The 25,292-nt window shown below is 38.0% G+C and overlaps 1 protein-coding gene across 6 annotated transcripts in view; it reads right to left on the bottom strand.

Annotated features, from left to right (window-relative positions):
- Positions 1–25,292, bottom strand: part of LOC100249130 (TOM1-like protein 5) — a 34,295-nt gene that overhangs the window by 2,456 nt on the left and 6,547 nt on the right. For 5 of the 6 annotated variants that reach the window (XM_010654699.3, XM_010654698.3, XM_059738776.1 and 2 more), the window contains 6 exons: positions 19,143–19,256; positions 17,960–18,038; positions 17,647–17,745; positions 17,451–17,564; positions 16,233–16,387; positions 8,149–8,224 (listed from right to left, as the gene is read on the bottom strand). In XM_010654699.3, coding sequence (XP_010653001.1) covers positions 8,149–8,224; positions 16,233–16,387; positions 17,451–17,564; positions 17,647–17,745; positions 17,960–18,038; positions 19,143–19,243 — 624 coding nt within the window. In that variant the 5' untranslated portion in view covers positions 19,244–19,256. Of the gene's footprint in view, positions 1–8,148; positions 8,225–16,232; positions 16,388–17,450; positions 17,565–17,646; positions 17,762–17,959; positions 18,039–19,142; positions 19,257–25,292 lie in introns of those variants that run through there. The other variant, XM_010654701.3, reaches the window with a different exon arrangement.

The raw sequence follows: 25,292 nt of genomic DNA, 5'->3' as shown, positions 1-25,292 counted from the left end.
AAACCACGAAGTCATTAACTAAGTATATGCTAAATTAGTAATTCCACAATCATTTCAGAAACATGTACACAATGTTGATGCACTTAGCTGGGATAACCTCAAAGCCAACAGCTGCTTCATCTAACAAAATAGGCAAATTCAGAACATTACCTTTTTTTTCTTTGATCAGAAACAATAAATGTATTAAATATGGATAAAGAAGTACAAAATAAGGATAAGGAATCCTCCTTAAAAGGCAAACTGATCAAAAAAGTATGTTTGAAGCCTCCAAAATACTAAGCAAACCTATACAATAGTAAAATACTACATCGAAATATACAAAAAAAAAAAAAATCATTACTCTAATAATAGAATAATTTTCCTTCCAAGCAAGACCTACTCAATGCTCCTCTCCTTACAAATCCACACCTTTCAATCAACACACCGAATACCAGTCGAGTTGGAACTCATTGAGAGGAATGTCCTTAAATGTCATGATGCAAGAGGCCCAAAAGGAGTAGGAATGAATGAGATCCCAAAGAGTCTCTGAAGTCCTTGCCTTGTCCTAAAAATTCTTAACATTTCTTTCCCGCCAAACAACCCAAATCAAAGTGAGACAAGTGGTTTACCAAAGAACCTTGCCTTTAATGGAGCTTCACAATCCCCTATATAAGATGGTCATCATGTCACAAATACTCCTAGGAGGAAACCAATCTAAGTTAACTAATCTGAATAGTCCATGACATAACCCCAAAGTCAAAGGACAATGTAAGAAAATATGGTCCATCATTTCTCCACTCTCTATACACAATAAGTAAACATCAAGACTAGGGCGTTCTTAGGATCTTCTTGACTATAGCATGTCATTCGTGTTTACCTTCTTGTGTGCCACTAGCCAAACAAAGGTCTTAACCTTATATGAGACTTTAGATTTTCCTAAAAATTTAACTAGACAAAAAGGAATTGTATTTGATGGATTAGACAAGACTAAAAAGAACGACTTAGCCATAAATAATCATAATGAAGATAATTACAAAGTTCTCGTATATAGGGCGAATGGAGATAAATACAAACAAGTAAGAGAGCACAAGAGCCTTTCAAGGTCTTCTATCTCTAAGTCAAAAAGCTTATGACGAAAATTAAGATTCCAAAACAACAGGGAAGAGAAGTCAAGAATTGATGAGATAAGAAGATTTTTAACAAAGAAAATTATGAGTATAATCCCCCTACCACAAATCTTCCTAAAAATATTTTCTTGCCCCATCACCCACCACAAAACGAGTGTCTAAAAAAATCTGAAAGACCTGTGTAATGGCCTTCCATGAACAGTGATGTGACCACCTAACTATATTGTTGGTGTCCCACCCATTAGAATGTACCCCATAGATGTTCAAAATAAGTTGATGCCAATGAGCATAACTTTCTTTAGGAAACCTCCATAGCCATTTCCCTAAAATAGCATGATACCGTAGAGAAATCTTCCCCAACCTCAAACCTCTTTCCACTTTCGAGTTGCACACTAAGTCCTAACTAATGAGATGGTCTCTCTTGCTCTCCCCAATCCTTGACCAAAGAAAATCTTTTTGCATTTTCTCAATCTTTAATGCTATTGAAGAAGGCATCTTAAAAAGGGAGAGGAAATATCTAAGGATATGAGACAAGCATCACTGGATTAAAGTTATCCTTCCACCTACTAAAAAAAAAAAAAGGCTTTTTTTCCATCCATCCAATCTTTGCAAAATTCTTTCAATCACCAAATCCTACAAAAACGTTTGCCTTTATGCTTCCCCTCAGTGGGAGACCCAGAGAGGGTAGAGGTTAATTAGAGACCTTCCATTCAAAAAACAAGGCCAATTTAGTGATATTGATATTAAGTCTAGATATGTACCAAAAAACTAACAAAATTAACTTGAGATTTTGCAGATCTTCCAAACAGGCTCTAGAAAAAAAGATGGTGTCATCTACATATTATAAATAAGACACTTTAATCCCACTCCTACCTACAAGGAAGCCTTCTAATAACCTACTCTCCTTTGCTCTCAACAATATCCTACTTAAGATATCAACTACAATGGTGAAGAGAAAAGAAGACAACGGATCTCCTTGTCTTAGACCTCTAGTTGCTTTAACCCCTTCCTTTTGAGTACATGGTCCAGAAAACCCCAATCCACATGATCATAAGTTTTTTCAAAATCAATTTTAAAGACTACCTTTTTCGCCTTGGAACATCTTTTCACATCTACCATCTCATTGGTTGTCAGCACTGCATCCAAGATTTGTCTCCCTTGAACAAAAGCTCCTTGTGAAACATGAATAGTTTCATGAAGAACACCTTGTACACAACCTGATAAGACTTTAGCTATAATCTTATACAAACAAGTTGTCAAGCTAATAGATCTAAAATCTGAAATCTTTTGTCTAACTCTTTTTCGGCACTATAGCAATGAAGGTGGCATTGGAACTTTGATTTATTACCCCACTATTGTGGAATTCCAAGAACGCTCTCAATAAATCCTCCTTAATCACATCCTAACACTCTTAAAACACAAAAAATGGTGAAACCATCAAGCCCTAAAGCCTTGTCACTAAAAAATGACACTAAGAATCTCCTCTTCGGTATAGGGGCAATCCAACCAGGTAGCACTCTACCGTGATAAGGGGCAATTTTAAACCTTGTAACCTCTAAGAGACTCCAAGGGGACTCGTATATAGCTTTTCAAAAACAATGCAAATCTCTTCTAATATACTTTCAATGTTATCCAAAAGTGCATTTTTTTCATTCTCCAAGACTTTGATGTACTTCCTATTATGCCCACCATTAACCACCCTATGGAAAAACTTAAAGAGTTACAATCCCTTTCTTTAATCTAATTCACCCTCGATTTTTGCCTCCAATTCACCTCTTCCCTTAACAACAATTCTTCTTGCTCCTCCTTTCTCAAGGCCCTCAACACTAAAATCTCAAGAGATGGATTCCCTTCCTGCTCAATAGCATCAATGCTAGCAATATTAGTAAGAATTCTCTTCTTCCTCTCCTTTAACTCTTCGCCAAATACTAAATCTTTTCTTCAAATCTAGGTGGAGCTACCACATATTCTCAAATCTAAAAGTAGTTGGTTTCCACTTAAATTGATTGGTGTCTAAAACAATTGGGTAATTATCAAAGGTAAATCTAGGAAGAACTTTTTTGAGACTTTTGAATCTTTGCTCCCACTCATTTGAATATAAAAACCTATCCAATCTCTTGCATACAGGGGAACATTGCATATTTGACTAAGTAAAAGAAGCATTTCTTAGAGGGGGATCAATTAACTCACTCTCTTATAAATCCATCAAAATCCCCCATATTAGGTGTTAATCTAGAACCACCCAGATTTTCTAAAATTCCCTTTATGACATTCAAATCCATCCCCTCACACTATTTCGAGAAAGTTAAACAAAAAAAATCCAAGGGCTCTATCCAAAAATCCTTCCTTAAGAATGGTATTGTTAGGACCATAAACTGAGGTAAGCCAGAAAATCCAACTCCATCCAACAATAACTTGACTCAAACTGAACAGGATCCTAATACCACCTCCACACAACTATACTTGTTTGAATCCCATAAAATCAAAACCTCATCCAAAGCCTTACAAGCCAAAAGAGAAGCCCTACAAGCCGAAAGAGAAGCCCATTCCTTATTCTTAGCTCCCAGCTATCCACACACTACCCACAAACCTCCAATCACACATCTCCCTTTTTGTTTCCTGAAGCATCACAATATCTGGGGACTCATAAGATGAAAAATCTTTAACAACCCTTTTTTTTCTAAGATCTCAATTCTAGAATATTCTAGCTAATGACCTTCATAACAAAAGTTCTCTACCCCAAAAATTCGTGGATGGAGGTCTGTACTTTCTCCTGAAATACACCTTATCCATCAATTCTTCCATATTATTCCTCGTATAGGTATGACACTCTAGTGATACTTGACTAGCTCGACATTCATGGTGACCAAAACAGATTGAACTCTAACCATTTTACTACTAAAGAGACACTCCACTTGAAAACATTCTAATGAGGAGTCTAGTTCGGTGGAGCAATGTATAAATAGGTTATGAGTCTCTCTAAGGCCACTAGGCAGTGTCCTAGGGAGAGGGATACACTTAGAAACGTGGCTAAGACAAGCTGAATGAGACTCCACATCATCAAAATTAGCACTACTAACATTATACTCATGCATTGCACAAAAATCATTTTCCATGGGATTCACGATAGGGATGGCAAGAGGTTCAGAACTGGGCAAAGATGATTGCACTGAATTGGAGATTGACATAGCATATGTTAACAAATGATGAGATACTGGGATAGGGAAAGGAAGGATAACTAGGATCAATGGTTGAAGGAAGGAACCATGGTTGCCGACTGATCACAAGCCCGATCTAATATCTGGCCTTTGGCTTTGGGTACTAGACTTGAAAGTATAACCTAGACAAAAGGACCACTATGAGAACAACCTTAAACATCCTCAACCTCTTCACTGTCTGCAATATCCACATCTGGGCTATGTTCAATCTCACTCATACAAATTGTAATCTTAGCAGGATCATCCATGGGTACCACCTAGTCTATTTCCTTCCCAATGGGCCTTTTATCCTCCTCTGTTGAAGATTTCCCTTGATTACTGCTTTTTCTAAACTCCTCAATGTCATTTTCCAAGACAAACCCATCCCCTTGTAAATATTTTTGGACCCTACTTAGAGATTCTTAGACTGGAATCAAACCTTTGGTGGGGGCAAGCTTCTTCATGTCCCTTGAAGACAACAAAAATTAGGAGAAATGGAGCTCGTCCTACGTCCACACACCTTTTATGAATCGGATTTGGGAAAGATCTACTACAATTGTGGGTATGTTTCCTTGAAATTGGGCCCTCCTCTAAGAAAGACAACTGATGGCCCATAGTTTAGTCACTTTCTACTCCAGGACATATCTACGTCCTAATCACAACTTTCTTGATTTTGGCCCACTATAAGATACGAGCTCCCATTATCGAAATGGACTTGATTTCCTAATCTTTTGTCCTCCCATTTCCTCTACACACTTTTGTTGGCAAGGAAGGCCTGGAATCTTGAAAAGAATAGGCCCGACCCTCTAGCAGATTTGTTGAAACCCAGGATTTCTCCTTAGGAAAAGATTGGGTCTTGCCCCCAATTAGGCTTCTGATGAACAAGGAAGGCCCCCCATGCATTCTTGGTAAGCTTTTAGAGTCTTAGGAAAATTACTTTGCCTTTGCTTTAAGGCCTTATTAACCCCTCTATTTAAATTTAAATTTGAGAACAAAGAAAGTGGATTACAGTTGTCCTCCACTAAAATTCTTCTCTTGCCAAATGTCCCATTATAAGACAACTCCACAACCTTGTGAATTTCATTAAAACCTTGATTTTCGCTATGTGTCCCACATTGAGACCCATTTTTACCCATCTGATTTTATCTGACCATGTCGATTCCTACCACATTTCCTTGAGAATGAATCATTCCTCCTCTAAGTCAACTCAACCTTTCCAACCCACCTTTCATCTTCATCTCCAACCACTGCAATAGAGATTGTAAACACCTAAAACCTCATCCTTCACCCCAATCAATACAAGCAAAATAGCGTGTACCTTCATTTCTACTCTCGCCCCCATCGGTGATAGATCATACAACTTTAGAATATGCCAATCAATCTCTACTTGGTAATCTATACCATCATCCCCCTAAACCTCCACAATCCTCTTCAAATATTTCTTCTGACCACAAATGAAAAGGCAATCCACTTCAGTCCACCCCCTTCTGAACTTACTTAATACCACTGTATTTTCCTTAGGAGACCATCTTTTCACTAAAGATGTGCACTCACCTTTAATCATGACATGCCCCAAATCCTATAGAAAGGAAACTTCCTCAATTGTCTTTACCAAAGTTTTTAAAGGCGAAAGCGTAAAATGAAGTGTTTTAGTGCTCATGAGACAAGGCGTAAGCATCAAAGCATTAAGGCGTAAGCCTTTTAGGACTCTAATTTTCATAGTTATTAAATATTAAAAATAATTTTAAAAAATATAAGATAAAATTAAATAAATGATAAATTTTATAATAAATTCATTTTACATAAAAACCATATTAATAATTTCATAGCCTAAATTAAAAATTAATAATAATTGGATTGTATATATTTTTTGCTATTCGAAAATAATAATAATTGTAGTACGTAATTACTTTTATTTGAAAAAAACATAATAATTAAATCATATAATTGACTATAGAAAAAAATATATATACCATAAAATGTGAAAGGAAAAAAATAATAATTAAAAAAGTAAGTGACATGTATTTCTATTTCCATTATAATATCCTTATAAATTTGATAATGAATCAATGGAAAGGAAAAAAATTTCCTTTCAACAAATTTAATTATACAAAAAAGGGAAAAAAAATGGAAATTCAACCTAATTATACAAAAAAGGAAAAAATTTGGAAATAGGAAATAACGATTTAGATGCATTAAAAGGGCACGATGGGGTTGATGCCGGTTTGACTTTTCACACAAATCAAAGGAAAAAAAAAAAAAAAGACAAAAAACAAAGAAAAATGAGACATAAAGAGAGGGCGAAACAAAAACAAAGAAAGAAAATGAGAGAGATAAGCCGAAGAAATCACAAAAATGAGAGAAAAGCAAAGGGAGAAAATCTACAACCCAAGAAATAGAAAAAATGGCAACCCCGATGAGAGCAAATGCAGACTGAAATAATGAGGATCTTCTCGTCTCTTGATCTATTTCTATTCCATTTTTTTTTTTCAGGCACATCAGCAACTCTATTTAGGTTTACGCCTCACCCTAAAAGCGTGATAAGCATGCTTGAGGTGCGCCTCAACCACGCGTTAACCCTAAGGCAAATGCATTTTGGGGTTGACATTTCTTTTCTTATGCCTCAACGCATTTTGCAGCCACCTCGCCCTAAAGTGAGCCTAAAGAACGCCTTTAAAAACTTTGGTCTCCATGAAGAATAATCCCTTTGCAGTCATGAAGGGGATAATAGACACCATGCCTTTCTGACCCAAAGCTCTAGCTAAAGCTCAACCCACCTCAGCCTAATCAATGATAAAGAAGGGCATTTACATCATTGCTCTCCGCTATCTCCCAATTGGAACAAGGCCTCCTTTGCTCGCCCCTTCCTCTTTAACTACTTTCACATAGGGCCAATTCAATGGACCTACTTTGCCAAAGAATAATCTTTTAGAACTAGGACACTGCATTTCCTTATAAACTGTCATCTTGGTTGGAGCCACCAAAATCGAAGAGATCACTTGTTTCAATTTATCCCATCCATTGTCCTTCTCACCCTTAGTACTATAGAAAGGTAGATTTATGGTTAGATATGACCTCAAAAAGCTTGATAAACCTACCATTATTGTTGAATCTCACCCATGAAGCTCTTCATCTCAACTACCTTCCCCAAATGCTCTAGTAACCATCTAACCTATTCCTTTTCATAACCTAAAGAGAAGAAAGCACCTCAGCTTTGCTCTGACCCCAATATCCATGTCCCTCTAATCTTGCCTTCAAAGCTTACCTAGAAGGTTTTGTATTAAGATGTACGTTTTCTATTCTCCCTTCAAATCAAGATGCACAGTAATGTACCTTCATTACTACACATCTTGATTTTGTATTAAGAGAGAATAGAACATGCCGGAGATTCAATTTAAAATGAGGGGAGCCATGAATAGTAATCTAGCACAAAGTAAAACATAAGATGCTCACACCGAGATATTAGCCTATCATGCCAATAATTTTGATGGAGCTGTTAAGAAGTTGCCCTTAAGTTGAATAATCATCACTTGTACCAGAGTAGCCACACCTTCAAATGCTAAATAGCATCCACCATCGAACAATTTTACACATAAGAACACAATTTTAAAAGATTTGACACCATCACCAAGCACTTATTAGAAGTTTTAAGTAATTTGGTATAGTTTATTTTACCCCTCCATAGTAATCCCAAGCACAAAAAAATCATGAACATGAATTTCAAATTAAGAAGAGCATTATTGTACCAGAAATGTAATCCAACAAAAGCATTGCAAAGCTGATAATGCTACTCATTCATTTATAAAGTCAAAATCAGAATATAGAAGATTGATCCACTAACATACCTCAGGATGTTGAGTATCAACAGCATCCAGGACGTCTCTTAAAACCTCCAGGGCAGCACCAGCTTTCTGAATAATACTGTCAGGAACAGATCAAGATAGAGAATGATCATGTATTACAGGGGGAAAAATGACTTTTCACTTTTTACGAACTTTTAACAAGTGTTTATTAAACATGATATAGAATTGTGCATATTTAAGATTTCTGACACATGCAACCTTTTTAGAGTCTCCCATTTCTCAGAAACACTAGCCACTATGATACAATAATAATTAAATTTCATAAAGAAGATACAGGAACACATGCAAAAAATCAATCATAAAAAAATCCATTTGTTACTCTTTTGGCAACAATCAAATGGAAAGTCCAAGCTTTTTGTCTCTAGTTGAGGTATTTTTGCGGTTCAACGGAAACCAATATAAACCATAAAGTTAAAAGGATAATCTATAGCAGTCTTTCTCTTATTTCTCTCTTCCTCTGCCCCCCTTCATTTCTTCCTTCCTTCTACTTCTAGAAATCCTAACACTCCAAAATCCACTGCTTGCATGCACTGTTCACATGTTTTTTTTTTTTATTGCCAAACACACAAAGAGCATACATTAGCAAAAAGCCCCATAAAGCAGGCCCAAAAGCATACAGGGAGTATACAAGAGACGCCCAAGGGCACAAAAAGAAGCAGAAATACAATACCAGCCCTCACCTAGCACCTAGCCAATCAAAAAAACCGAGTAAAGAGAGAGGACCTTCATTTACAACTGGTTTAGACCACACCCAAAGATTACAAACAAAAGAATTTTTCAACCTATTCATCGAGAGCTCCTCATTGTCAAAGGCAATCCTATTTCTTTCCTTCCACACCGCCCAAAAGATACACGAAGGGGCTGCCTTCCACACCTTTCTGCGCTTCTTGCCCATATTAAAGCCACTCCACCCACTAAGGGTATCTCTAACCGAATAAGGCAAGACCCAAGAAACACCAAAAAGAGCAAATAATAATTCCCATAACACTCTAGCCTTGGAGCACTGAATAAGAATATGATCAATAGATTCTTCTTCCTCACAACAAAGAAAGCATCTGTTGGCTAAGCACCGACCCCTCTTTTTGAGTTGATCCAAAGTTAACACCTTACCCCCAAAAGCTTCCCAAGCAAAGAAACACACTTTAGTAGGCACACAAGGATTCCATATAATGTTGATAGGGAATTGAACACCTCTTCTTGAATCTAAAATGCTATAAAGGGATTTAACTAAGAAAATCCCATCCTTTGTCTCTTTCCACAACAAACAATCTTCCGTAAGAGGATTAAGCCTCCTCCCCCGAATTATCACAAGTAATCTCTCCACCTCCCAGTCATTAAAGGGCCTAGAGAATCTGGGACTCCAAACCCCTTCACCTCCAGAATGATCCCACATCTCCTCTATCCAAGCCTCTTTATAAGATGCAAAGGCATACAAAGAGGGGAATGAATTACAGAGAGTGGAGTTCCCACACCAATTATCTTTCCAAAATTTCACCCTTCTACCATTCCCCACAGAGAAGCCCACCCTGTTTTGCAAAAGAGCACCTTCCTTACTTATATCCTTCCAAAAACCAACTCCAAAGCCCTCCCTGACCTCTTTAGAATACCACCCCCCTTCTTCCTCCCCGAACTTCCTACTAATGACACGCCTCCATAGATTATCTCTTTCATTCGCAAAGCGCCAATTCCATTTACAAAGAAGGGCCCTATTGAGAATAGACAAACGTCTAACTCCCAAACCACCCTTACTCTTATCCAAACACACGGTATCCCATTTTACTAGATGAGGCTTTTTCTCCAAAGCTCCTCCTCCTCATAAAAAATCCCTTTGAATTTTTTCCAATCTTAAACTAACCGCTCTAGGAATTCGAAGTAACGACATCAAATATATAGGCATACTTGACAAGGTACTCCGAATAAGGGTCATTCTCCCGCCTTTAGAGATGAATTGCCTTTTCCACTTGGCAAGCCTTTTCCGGAACCTTTCTTCCACTCCATCCCAAACTGCCACGGACTTATGATTCGCCCCCAAAGGGATCCCCAAGTAAGAAGTTGGCAGCCTACCCACTTTACAACCAACCTCAAGAGCCAACAACTCCAAATTCTCTACTCTCCCAATCGGCAAGATTTCGCTCTTATCCAAATTGATTCTCAAACCTAATAAGGCTTCAAACCACATCAACAGTCAGCTTAAATAAGCCATCTGATCTTGGGATGAATCACAGAAAACTAGAGTATCGTCAGCGAACAGCAAATGAGAAACCAACGCCCCGTCACCTCTTCTACCATTTATCCTGCATCCTTTCATCCTGAAAGGAAACCCCCTCTCACAGCCCTATGAATAAGACTACTAAAGGCCTCCATCCCAATCACAAAAAGATAAGGAGAAAGAGGATCTCCCTGACGCAAACCCCTTAAACTGTTGAAGAAGCCCTCTGGAGTACCATTGATTAACACCGAAAAAGTTGCTGTGGAAATACACCAAGATATCCAACCAGTCCACCTCTCCCCAAATCCCATTCTTTGCAAAACCGACAACAAGAAATTCCAGTTTAGGTGGTCGTAAGCCTTTTCTATATCCAGCTTACATAACACCCCGTTCTCCTTACTTTTCAGCATTGAGTCAATTGTCTCATTGGCAATTAGGGCTGCATCTAGAATTTGTCTACCTTCAACGAACGCATTTTGAGCTGAAGACACCACCTTTCCCATGACCTTTTTAAGTCTGTTAGCTAACACTTTCGCCAACAGTTTATACAACCCCCGTACCAAACTTATCGGTCTAAAATCCCTAAGATCCTCCGCGCCCGCCTTTTTAGGGATAAGGACCAGAAAAGTTGAATTAAGGCTCCTTACGAATCTGCCACGCTCATGGAATTCCTTAAAGAAGCCCATAACCTCTACTTTCACAAACTCCCAACTAAATTGCCAAAAGCTGAGAGAGAAGCCATCTGGGCCAGGAGCCTTGTCTCCATTCATATCTGATAAAGCAGAAAAGACCTCTTCCTTTGTAAATGCCTCCTCCAACCTGGCTACCTCCTCACCATCAATCCTATTAAAAGCCAAACCATCCATAGATGGGTGCCATTCACCAGGATCAGTCAAAAGATTCTTAAATGCTCCAACTACCCCTCCCTTAATTTCCTGCTCCTCTGTTAACCAAGTTCCATTCATCTTAATCTTAGACAAGCAATTTTTCCTTCTATGAGAGTTGGCCATCTTATGAAAAAAACCAGTATTTTTGTCTCCCTCCTTCAACCACACCTCTCTTGATTTTTGCCTCCAAGAAATTTCCTCCATGAGAACCCATTTTTCAAAATTCTCTTTTGCCTCCTTTCTAACCTCCAGCTCCACCATGGATAAAACACGTCCCTTCTCCTGATTATCCCAGAAATCCACTTTATCCAAAGCCAACTTCTTATTCACTCCCACCTTTCCAAAAACCTCTTTGTTCCAAGATTTTAAGATGACTTTCAGTGCCTTCAATTTCTCAGCAAGGATGAAACTGAAGGAACCACTGAATCTTAAACCTTGCCACCACCCGCCAAGCAAATCTTTAAATCCCTCCTCCTGAAGCCACATATTTTCAAACCTAAAGGGGACAGGCCCCCTCCTCACCCCTCCCCCGTCCAAGAGGATGGGAAAATGATCTGACACTGGCCTGGACAGTGTACTCTGCACCACCCCTTTAAAGTAGCCCTCCCAGTCCTCCGACACCAAAAAGCGATCAATTCTTGACATAGTTTGGTTGTTCAAACCTCCACTCCAGGTAAACGGCCCCCCCTGAAGGGGGAGGTCCCTCAACTCCAGTTCATCAATCACCTCTGAGAATCTTCTCATTGAAGAAGACACTCTGCCTCCTCTTCTTCTCTCATTCGAAAACCTGGTCATATTAAAGTCACCTTCAATACACCATGGATCAGTCCATAGCCCACGGATGGCCCCTAATTCTTCCCAAAATGCTTCTCTGTATCTTTTCAGCGTAGGGCCATACACTCCTGAGAAAGTCCATCTGAATCCATCTTCCACATTCTTAAAACGACAGGAAATGGAAAAGAGTCCCACTTCCAATCCCATTAGCTCTAGCACCCTGTTATCCCAGAAGACTACCACCCCTCCAGCTGCTCCCCTAGCATCCAAAGCTCCCCACTCCAAAAATCTCCCCACCCCTAGGCTCCGAACCACCCCTAATGACATCTCAGTCATTTTAGTCTCCTGAAGGCAGACTAAATCCACATTTTGGGATCTAATTAAGGCTTTAATTAGTTTCCTCTTATTTTTGTCATTCACCCCACGAACATTCCATGATAGAATTTTTAATTTCATTTAATACACAAAGCTCTGTCCCCTCCTCTTCTGACCGACCCTTTCTTTCTGCTCTCACCATCATAATTGATCGAACATTCTAGCTTTTTTACTTCCCGATCAAACCTAGTCAATCCTAGAGTTCCCTTTTTCTTGCCTTGGTCTCTTCTGGTTTTCAGTTTTAGCAATAACTGTAGGATTTCCCCCTCAACACCTTCAATCGAGAACCCCAATGCCTTACTGAATTTCACCAAACTACATTCATCCCACTTCCCAAGATCCACCCTTTCTTGCATCACCTCAACAACATCTGACATATTATTTCCCTTAGACTTTTCTTTCACCGAGTCCATCATCCACGGGCTGCCATCTTTCATCACTGCACACAACGGGGTTTGATACCTAACACCAACAACAGTCTCGTCTAATCCCGAAGTGCCCCTCACCACCAAAGCCCTCTCACACCCAGAAGAAGAAGAAGAAGAGATGAAATCCCGAACCCCCCCAACCTCCACAAGATTTGACTCGTACTTGGATGCCTCGGCTGCTAGAGCGTCGTCGGTTAACCGCGCCCTAGACACCATTGAAAAATCTTCAGAAGCCCTCTGATCCCCTCTGTGACAGCAGGCGACCCCCTCGTCGTCTCTAACACCAGCCCGCGAATCCTCCTCAGTAGCCCTAGCTCCCATTTCCACTTCGTCAGCGAGAGAGAAAGCCCTAATACCTTTTAAACCCTCTTCCACGGGCCCACAGCCCATCTCGGCCAAACCTTCCCAGCCCACTAAGGAGCCCTTGATATAAAAGGGCTTCTCCTCACAGCCCATCTGCCATCCTTTTAATATAATGGGCTTTGCTTCCTCCGGCCCAAACAACTGGGCTTCCTCACGGTCTGGACTGCTCTTCATTACCCCAAGCCTACTTCTAATCTAGGCCTCCCCAATATCAGGCCCAACCTTAATGGCGGCAGGCCCCAACCCAACACCATCCCTTATGACCACTTTACCTGCTCCCTGACCCCTATTCTCTAGCCTATCCTCTCCATCAGTCTCCTCCACACTAGGCCCCCTTGCAGCTGGCTCCATAGAGAAGACTGTAGCTCCTTTCGAGGAGCTTCCACAGGGCGGCTCACTCTGAATTCCCATCTGCTCCACAAGCTGCGCCTCCTTCTCCAACACGTTTCCTCTGCACACGTCACCTAACCCACTCCCTTCCTCATCTTCAATCTCTGTATCACCTTTCCGGCACCCGCTTCCCGCCGGCATCACATGAGAATACTAGGGCTGGACTTCCCACCACAGCTGGATTGAATAACATCCCGATCCCTCCACCAGCTGAACTGAGGAAGGGAAATCCCTTCCTTCCACCCTCACCAACAATCTAGCCCATTGAAGATTGGCCATAGAAACCGTTTTTTCATCCACTTTAATCAGACCACCACAGCCATCCCCAATCAATTTAAACACCTCTCGACTCCATAGATGAAGGGGAAGGCCCACCACTCTCACCCAAGCCTCTTTAACCATGACTTTATTACCCAAGCAACCCACCTCCGGATGCCATTTTTCCTGAATTAATTCATTGTCTTTCACCCTTCTCTTCCCTCTCGTCAAGACACGCTCAGCCTCACTTGAACATTCAAACTCAAAGAGCAAAAATCCTCCTCCCAAAACATCTATGTTCAAATTACCTTTTAGGAGCCAAGCTTGACCCGCCCAATGCTTCAGAAAATCCAGCTCTAGTGATGGATTCACACCATTTTCCCACCTGCCCACTAAACATCGATCCAATAGCTCAACTCTTTCTGGCTTCACCCTCCTTCCCACCTCCAACCAGACCTTATCTCCTATTTTACCCGCTCTAAATTTTGTTACATCCGCATAGGTCCTTGTTTCTAGTTCCAATTCCTTCTTCTGCACCTCTCTAAACAGAGGAGTCTTTAAGCTTCCAATGGGGACTACTCCCACCACTCTCAGCTTCTCTGCCAAAATATTCCACCCACCTGACAGCCCCTTCCCTTCTGGGAAGATTAAGCAAAAACGTTTTGCCTCTACATCACGGACCGAGCAAAAGATAAATCTTCCCGCCTCATTTAAACGTTTCTCCAGCCTGTAACTCCTACCCTCCTCCTCCCATGCATGGGACCAGCCTTTATCATCTCCGCCTCTGCAACAAAACTCAACTCCGGCCAGCAACCTACTTAGACTAACGTCCCTAAATCTGATCCAAGATGTTATACCTTTGCATCTCTCCCAAATGCACCCTCTTAGTTTATCACCTAACTCATCAATCAAAATCTCAAAAGATTTTGACTCCACAGCAAACTGAACTCTTCCACCCCTAGGAACTGCCTTCATCATCTTTTTTTTTTATTTTTTTTATTTTTACTGTTCACATCAGGCATGTGATGTATGATCCAAAACTCAAACTTTGTTTTCTTTCCAACTATTTATGATCTAAATATTGGGATGTGAATGTAGACAAGTTTTTTTTTCTACAATATTGGGATGTTAATGTGGACAATATATAAAGTCCAAAATTTTAATTTGGTCGTCTATCTACCCACAAAAAGGGTTCACAACAAAGTTCTAGAAATCCATAATAATATAGAGAAGGTACTAAACAGTAAATAGGCTTTAAATCCAACAGTTGTCTATAGAATAATGGAATCTATACACAATATTGACAAAGTATATTTTTTTTTTTTGATAAGTAAATATTGACAAAAGTATATAATTCAATAGAATATCCAAATTGAACTGATATCCAAGATGCAGTGGCCAAACATATGGTATGCACATTTCATGAGTATGAAGCCATTGCAGGATAACAACAATTTACTATGAAAACAACAGCTACTTGCAAACTTTTGGTGCAAAGCACAGGATGCAGCCTTTCCAAGGATTGTCCCAATGTACAGGGACTCCAATTTGTTAACCATGCAGCCATGCATCATTTAACGATCAACTTGCACATTTCAAAGAACTAGTAAGCTACAGAATCTAAAAAGACTTTCTACTTATTTCTTTTGGCTTCTTCCTTTTTTCTTTCATTGGTGTTGCGTCAAAATTTCCAATATAACAATCAATTGGAATACATTAAAATCAAATTGAATTATCCACAAAGCCAAAATTATGGAGTCCAAATTTTTTTTTTTTTTTCTGGTTTGCTTTTATAAAATGCCTACACCAGAAAAAGCCAAAGCAAGCCCAGAAGGGCCACCAACAACTTTGTTTAAAAACGTAGGCAAGCACTGACCAACAAGCTATAACACTATATTTTCCCTCTTGTTCTTTTTGTCTTTGAATAAGAAGTTATCACTGATCACATTTTCATCATCTTTTATTACCTACTGTTTCCTTATGACAAACACATGCAATTTTTTCATCATTTGGATCTCATAAAGTGCTAAGCTTTAAGGGAAAAATGAAGAAAGGAATGTTTGATTCTGTTCCTTGATTTACCATGGAAAATATGAAGGAAATTAAATAAAATGAAAATTGATTAAAAACTCAAACATTTGCAAATTCTTGGCCCGATATGAACAGGGAATAAAATTGGAGGATTGATTGAGTTAAATTTTATATTTTATTTCCTTTGCTTTTTCCTTTCCATCAAATTTTTCATCATCAAACAGAGCACTTTGTTCTTGCAGGAGACTTGAAAAATCTATGTTTTCACCCTCTTGCTCCTGCTCTCCATCGAGAGTTTGGTTACTTAAAAGTATGCCAAGGAAAACTAAGAATTAAAACAGCAGTAAATACCTAGATTCTGGAACAACTTGAGATGCTTGCTGCACAACTTCTTCATGTTTAGAAGAGACAAGTTCCACACCAGGTGAACTATTCCTATTTTCTTGTGAGGTGGGAGGATCTGATGAGATAGCACAAGGCCTTTGAGGAAACTGTACCCCTGCACTCTGAAAAGTTGAATGTAATTAGTTAATATAGCATCCAAATAGAAAAATGCTCACAAAAGAAGTTTGAAATAAATATTGATATTCACTCTATATATATATATACCAATAAAGAATATCATCCATGAAAGAGGCAAATGTTTCAAATATGAAAGTATCTGCAGTGATTTCAAGAGAGGTGCTAAACAATAACTGGCAACAAGAAAAACATTTTTGATAGTCCTTCCTATCATAAAGACAAACATTTTATTATCATGAAATAAATAAATACAAAGAAGGATGAGAAACCCTCTTTGTCTGATAGTATGTTGTATTAAGTTCTGTTAGACTCCAAGTCCCAATGATGATTTTAGTGAAACCTATGATCATCATCCCTACACTCCAATTGATCCCCCACTGCCACCAAACCCACCATGACTAGGTCAGTTTTTTCTTGTATCCCTGCTTACAAGCTATCCTCACTATTTTCTAAAAAATGACTGATAGGCACATGAGGAGTCCTTACAACTTAAAGCATGGTACTACCACCACAGCCACCAGCATAACTCCGTTAATACCACCACCATCACCAACAAAACTCCCAAAACCCCCACAGAGCACCGCTGTCACTGCCAACCACTAACACCCAGGGCCCCAAACAAAAGGCACCAAAACTGCCTCAAAACTTATTCTATGACCCATGCCATGTTTACAGGGCAAATGCATCACATCCCCTCCACTAACCATGCAAATGTCATCTGTCCATATCCCCATTCCTATATATTGAATGAAACAAACTCATTTTCAAGTTACTAGAAAGCAAAAAATACACATACAAACACACACAAAAAGGAGGAAAGCATGAACACATGGAACACATGAACACCCCTCAAAATAAAAAACAATGAAAGGCACATATTTATTCAACTTTCTTACTAAAATGAACTATGTATTTTAACACTATCTGTTTTATATATATGGAAAGTAAAATGAGAGAATAGATCCTTCAGAAGCAAGACTTTTGAAGAAACTAACAGCATCTCATACAAAGAGAGCATACAAAGACAAGATGCCAGTGCATACTTACCACTAGATCATAGTATGCACTGTAGTATTGAGGGAACTTTGCAGAAGCTCCACCAAGTGATGTCTGTGTGGCATCTAAAAGAAGAAATATCTTCTCTCGTACGGGCAAGTCTGTCTGTGAGAGAAAAGATAAGCAAATTTAGCTTCAACTAAAAACAGTTAATGGCCAGAAATCATGTTCTTGGGGAAAAAAACACCTTTTTCTTTACTATCTTCACTAGTATAGGGAGGAGCCCATTATCAATCACCTGTCTGTGAACAGGTTCTCCAATATTATTCATCAACATCTCCAATAACTGCAAAAATCAAATGCTAATCAAATGGTCAGATAGACAGCAAAAGTGATGAAGAACTGCAGGGTGAGTGCTAAGATGTAGAGCCATTTCATGACCATATATCAGATAAAGGATAGTATCCCTTGCAAAGATACAATAGTACTTCAAAACATGATAGATATAAAATTTCAGAAAACCATGCAAAAAAACCCAAAATGTTGTAGTTCAAGCTCACCATTACAGCAAGTAGTTGAGTATTTGAGTTTTTGCTCCCCAAGCGTTTTTTTATAGCTTTAGTAACATCTTTAGCTTGCCTAAACAATTAAGACAAGTGAAACCATGATAAGAAAATAATGATGGAAAATATTCAGATTGTAAATAAATGAAGCTTAAACAGCAACCGTGCATCTCTTTTACAGAGTTTCTTGTGGTTAGTACTTCTAATTATAAACATGCTAACTGAAATGTCCTTTTGTAAAGGGATAATACAAAAGAAATTGCTTTGCATGTTTGAAAGTAATTTGTAGAGATTTTCTTATCTTGAAGAAAAAGGTTTACAGTCAAACAAGAAAGAGGAAAAGAGAACTATACCAAGGTCAGTTAGGCTAATAACTAAGACAATGGAAACCCATCACATCATCAAAACACTCCATCAACTACCAATATTCTTAAAAAAGCTTGTTGATTGAACCTCAATGTGAAACCACCTGGGGAACTGGTTTTTTTGCTAAAAAAGAAACAAAATAAATTCCTATTCTTTGGGAGGAAGAAATACTTGCAAAAAAATGAATGCATGAAAGAATTAGGTGCAAAATAAGATTGATGTTCCCTTCTTTGTGTTAAGAAACGCCAATTTCATAAAAAAAAACTAGGACGAAAAGTGATTATAGAAAAGGATCAACTATCATTTAACCCCAAAATGAAGAAAGCAATTACAAAGGTTTAAGCAACCATGCACAAATCTGAGTGTAAAACATCCTAAATACTAGCAAGGAACCAAAGCCTCAAATAAAACTCAAGGGTAGGAAGTCCCCAAAAAGCATCTCAGAAACGAAGCTCCATTTGTGGCCTGCCAATCCACTACCTAGTTGGCAGAAGTCTCAAATAGGAATATAACTCTTTAGAAAGATCTAAGATCTTCCTTATTCATGGGTCCCATCTCCATGCTCCTGCCTTCCCCCCTGAAAAAGCCATGAGATGATAACAGCACAATCTCCTTCCACTCTGAAGTTACTAATCCCTATGAACTTTGACTGAGTCACCATACAAATATCTTCCTTCCAGTGAAGTTTTTAAGAAAATTGAAGCATTCATTGAACAACTTGCAAGTAATTGGGTTTAGCAATCAAACCTACAATAATACATACTTCATAATCATATTTTAAAACAACTGAAAGAATTCAGTGAGTTAATAATACCTTTGATCACGTCCAACTAATTCACAAATTTCAATGTTTTTTGTCCAATCCATTTCAGTTAGCTTCTCACTTGTTGCCGAATTAACAAGCTCCCCTGCCATCTTTTGCTTATTTCTGGCATCAACAATTATCTGAGGTCAGAATATTTATAACTTTAAGAGGAAAAATGGCAAAAATCTGGAAAATATTTTAAAACTTGAATATAGTAGGAATATCTTAAAAGATTTGCAAAACAAAAGCATCAATTATTAATAAGTTTCCAGTGAATCAGACAAAGCATTGAGTTTGCATTTTAATGCATACTTTCACAAGAAACTTGCATATGCAATAAGAAAATTAATTTGGCAGAATCACTCATGTGACTTAATCAAGCATATTGGATGAGTTAAGAGGAAAATATTGATGATTTGATATCACTAATCACCAAAAAGTATTTTGTAAACTAGTTTCCACAGCAATAGCAATGCATGTGAATAGAAAAAGTAGTCTAATGCATACAATATGATAGTTTATATGATAAAACCATGTTTTCGCATTAAGTTTAGAAGATTCTTGAATTCTTTCTCAACATAGACAGCAAAAATTGATATAAATCAGTAAGAGCAAGATGAACAAAATGACCAATATTGTGATCAAAAGGTTAAATACCCTAATGGAATGGTTTTTTGATAGGAATCACATAATCAGTAGCTTAAGGCAAGTGCAACAGATAACAAGAGAATGTATAAATCAGAAAGAGGTACACTCTTCTCATTTTTTTGGTGGAAAGGAATGAAAGGCCAGAAGTAGGCATGAATAGACCCCAAATCTCAGAGTAAACACTGAGCTCATGCAAGTTCAGAAGTTGTAACAGAGTAACAAATAACATGAACCTCAGCCTCCAAAACTGAATGGGGAGATGGGAAACCAAAAGTTTACCAAAAAAGTATGATTGAGGCTAATGTTTTATATAGAACAGAGGCCAGCTGAGCAACCAGCTCAATCAATCTGCACCTGAAAATACTAGGGCAGAGATCTCAAAATTGAGATAATTGGAGGTGAAAATTGAAAAAGCCTTTGGCAAAACAGAAGGCACATTGACAAAACAAGATGTGCAGTAATTGCATGCATGTATTGAAATGCTTTGCCAAGGCCACATGCAATATGCTCCAACAAGACTTCAATCTTGAGTGGCATCAGAAAATCTTGCCACTCCTGGGGAACAGAAGGATTGAACTAAAACCAAAGTGTGACTTAATCATTGCAGGAAAACACGGATAAGATTTGATAGTAATGTGTTAAATGTAGTTCAACCTTAATATGGTGCTACTAGAGAATACCATCATGAGATGGATTAAGCTATCAGGAATCCGTCATTTTGTTTCTATGGACCATCAATTCTAAATTGCATGAGCAAGAAATTTTGGAGCGTACCACATTGCTATGTGAAGGATCAGATATAAGGTTCAACAGTAAAAATATGAGCTCCACAGACCTCTTGAGGTGGTGAAACTAGTCAACTACATCAAGATAGAGGATGGGAACATCAAGTGGTGTGTGCGCACAACCAACCATAAGCTTGAGCCTCAAATATTGAGGATGATAACCACATGTCAAACCCTAGCATGCACAAAACAAGCAATTCATAAAATAAAAAAAAATGAGTCATAATGGTGGCCAGATGTTTCCTTTGCTTGATGGTCTCAAAGTCACGAGAGGATAGAGCGTCACCAATCTAATAATGGAGAAGGACTCAGCAACAATTTGTCTTGGCTGACTAGTGACTAAGAAGGGCCACCAAGAAACTCATTAGATGCAGCGGGCTCTAGATCTTGGCAAGGGAGTAAGGTTGCTCTTACTTGTGAAACCCTAACTCAACTAATCAGCAAGCCAATAGGTTGTCCACGAAAGAAATCTCTTCTATTGTTGATTTTGTTGGGATCTCATGCCCTCCGGATCTTTTCCCCCAAGGAAAGGAAGCCAAAGGCTTTCTACAATGATGGCTTATTTCCCTCTTTTTATACTCTTGTAAGCTTTTTCTTTTTCCCCAATCCCTCCCACCCCCTCCAGCAAAAAACCCTTACTAAATTGTAAACATTTTTCATTAGATTTGTAAAATGTCAAAAATAGCCTACTTTATCTTCCTAATTGCTCATCACAGAGATCTTTCTATTTTTCTCACTTTATGAGAGAAACAACACACAAAGTACAAGGGCAAAAACATTTTTGGAATAGAAAAGAGTAAATGCACCTAAGGGAGGTTAAAATGGTTGATTGTCAATGCAACTATTGTCACCAATTACAACTTCCACAAGCTCATCCCCATCATTATCTAATCTATGTTCATTGACATAATTGATTAACCACTAAACCATCATTGCCCCTAATTATTTCAAATTTTTCATCATCTTTTCCAACCTCTTAACACATTCACTTCTATATCAATTATATCACCTTTTTCATGGCCTAACACCACCAAAATCCACACAATTAAACTCCCCTCTAAAAACCCATATCCAAAGACAATCAAGAATTCATTATAGAGATTTATTTCGGTGAGGGCACAAACGAACCACAAAAATTGAGTTTAGCCTAGTGGTGACCTTGTGTTGCTCTATACCTTTGGTCAAGGATTCAATCTTTGCCTTAGCCATTATCTGATTCTCATTTTTTAAAGAAAGGGGGCAGAGGCTAAGGCACCGCTTTCACTTGCTACCAACTCTATCGCTAACCCATCATCATCTCCTCACCACATCCCTTGATATGCCCTTTTTGTTTTCCAATTGTACCTCTCTATAATATCCACCTAGAAAAAGAAGTTAGAGAAAGGAAGCTTCAAGGTAATGACAAATTGACAATGGTACTTTCTTATATGTGAATTTATCATGCTTGCTCATTCTTTAATTCTTGTAATTGGATGCTAACCAACATAAGAACAACAACAAAGCAAAATAAAATAGGTGCATTTTACAAGCCAACAATCAAAATTTTTCTCTCTCAAACTTTGCTTCTCTCTTTTAGCAAAGAAGCTTTAAGCTAGATGTTATGTTACATGGGTCTAGTTATAGGTGTCATGTGCGAGCATGTGTCTAGATGCACTCTTCTTCACATCTCAAATTCTAGGATATAAAAGACTCAATTGAAAAGGGTTCCTAAGTGATACTTGGATATAACATCTTAAAAGAAAAAAAAAATCAATTAGAAGCAAAAATAACACATGCTTAATAAATAAAATAAAGAATAAATAAATTTTAAAAAAAAAACTATTTTTTTCTCTTTTATCTCTATTTAAAAAAAAAACGAAATCAAAATAGTTAATATTTGAAGCAAAATAAGAGTGTCAAACAAGAATCTTACACCCACACCCTTGTCATGTCATGTCGACTCGGGTACATTGGATAAAGTTGAAGAGTCCGATCATCACAAAACTAAGATATTTGGTTAGATTAAGATAAAACTCCTTTTGAGTGAAATGCATTGCTTCACTCAAAAATTATGATAGTAACTTCCTCTTAATGGCATCTATCATAAGGGGTAAGGATATCAATGAGACGGGTTTCTTTAGGTAACTCACCATAACGCACCCTTAATAAGGTGGATTTGGGTGGCACAACTACAAGGTAAGGCCAAATATAGGAAAAATTTTAAAACATGGGATTGGTTCTAGTCAAGATAGGGTTTTGTTATGCTTCGTCCTGAATAGATGCAACTCACAACTCTGCCCTCAAGTTTTTACTCATTTACAAGTTTGCCATCATATTTGTACTCCCCATTACTACTATTACCCTAACTCCTCAATCACTCATTTATATCTTCTAATCCACCATCCCCCTTGATCCACCCCCCATTATCATTCTGCAATAGCACCCTCCTACACCCACCACTCCAACACAAGCAAGTGTCGCTTCTTCTATCTCTAACACAACTAAAAGGCGCCTTTCTTTTCGATCCAACACAACCACAATGCATCTTCCTTCTTTGTTGTGGCTTGCTCTACCCCACTCACCATTCCACTAGAATCACAACCATGATTCAATGAAAGTGATAAGTTGTCATCAATGAAAATTTTGAATCTTAATGTAAATTATTTATATATATATACTTTATGACGCATGATATGTGGTTGTTACATAATTCAAATTGAGGAATGGTATGTAGGAATATACCCACCTTGTCTTGCTCCAACTAGCTAAATCTCATCCCCACCTTGTAGCAAGTTTAGTCCAAGGATAAGGTATGATAAAGTAAGACTTTAGGATTGAGTTACCTGCTCCAAACCCGCCCATTGACATCTGATAGGCGATGTAAGCAGAGCTTCTAAGAAAGAGGGAGTCCAAGTGATGTTAAGGCAAAATATATAAGAAGTAAATGAAGTTTACATTCTTATATTAAATGGGAAACGTATTATTAGATTAAAAAAGAGAAACAAACAATTATACCTTCATGGAGCTCTAAGCCTCTTTTTCCCCTTTAGGAGAGGAGGAATCAATTTTTGTAAGTATCTTAGGGAATTCTTTATGTATTATGCCTTTGTTCTACTATCCTTTTTCAGTAAAAAGCACCAATAATATTTCTTTTTGATTTATGTTTTTATTTTTTGGCATTGTGCATTCATTATAGTATCCTTTTTTAGCAAGAAGGACCAATGGCTTATTTTTTATACAATGCCTTAGTCCCACCATCCTTTCTTACCAAGAACAATCTCCATGCATCCTAGCGTTGAGCTGCTTTTTTGCCAGAATCCACCCACCTCCCATAACAGGTCATGACAAAAGAGTCGGACCATCTTCTTTCATAATAGTGTAAGTCTCTTACTAAAATAATTTTTTTGGGGAAAAAAAAGGATTTGATTATGCATTTATTAATGGATATAATACCTTTAATACAAATCATTACTTTTTAGGTGAAACATGAGTAACATGTCCCCCCAAAGCTCCATTTTGATGAATTTTCTTTATGTAGCCTTTGTCAAATGGGAATTGGTGACCTTCTTAGAAATGATTAGGCAACGATCATTAAAGCCTCCTAAAATTGGATAAGGGATCGATTATCAAAGTCGTCTCAAAGTAGGTTGACATTAGTCATTTAGGCAAAAACTTCGACATTACTGAGGTTCAAGTGAAGCCTATGAGTCTCTCAAATTTTTCGATGAAAGCAACTCAGCATAGTGATCTCAAGTGCCCACCCAGCAAGAGAGGACCATATAAATATGCTCATTCACTTCAGTGAAATAGTGGACCTTTTTCATTATCGAGATGTTGCTTCTCTTAGAGTCTTAGAGTAGGTCATAGCATGAGTTCAAGGAATTCAAGAGGGTTCCAAGCTTCTCAAGTGCAAATTAACAAATAGCAACCAACCGGACCCGCCTTCTGCAAGAAGCATTCTTAATGATCTTGTTCCACTTTAAAGGTAGAAGAGGTAGGAATTGGAGATTCACTCCTTTTCATGACCGAAAGATGCAAGATACTAGGTTAAGAAACCCAGGCAATCACTCCCCATATGTCAATCGCTAGCATATCCAAGGCCATTCAAAAAATGCAAACTGAAGTGGAGGATAACAAAATGCAACGCAATGAGGATTTGATCTTAAAGACTGGCCAAGACGCATGAACATGTTTTGGATACATTGGAAGAGAAGAAGATAGTTATGTGGAGACAATGAAGAGTGATCGATTATGAGTTTCAAGAAATTTGAACTTTTTAGCAAATTACCTAATGTAGTAAAAATTTTCATTCTCTTGTTACAAACAATTACAATGAGAACATTGAGAAATAAAAATAAAAACATGTTACTTGGAGGTTTATTTAAACTAGTGGCTTTTTTTTTTGTTAATAGCTTCATAAACTATTTATTTCATAATAAATAGAAACTATTAGTTCTTCACCCATCCTTCATAGAAGGACAAGGAAAAACCCCTCAAATGGATCCAATTATGACCAGTTTCTAAACACACTATGGTGTAGAAAGTCACCAATATCACCAAAACACACAATACATCCAATTTCCTTAATTTTTCCACAATGACTTTCCTTCAAAGCAAATCTTTCTCCCCTATAAACATCCAAATCGACTTACCCAATAAGGCTTTGTTTATAACAGTAGACGAGTTTATGATCTCTAGACCAAGTTCTTTTATGCCACTGACAAATGTTTGCTAAAGAGATGGACTC

This window comes from Vitis vinifera, chromosome 7 (assembly GCF_030704535.1).
Source record: "Vitis vinifera cultivar Pinot Noir 40024 chromosome 7, ASM3070453v1".
In the NCBI taxonomy this organism is placed as follows: Eukaryota; Viridiplantae; Streptophyta; class Magnoliopsida; order Vitales; family Vitaceae; genus Vitis; species Vitis vinifera.
The sequence above is the reverse complement of the archived record's forward strand: the minus strand, read 5'-3'. Positions and strand labels throughout refer to the sequence as shown.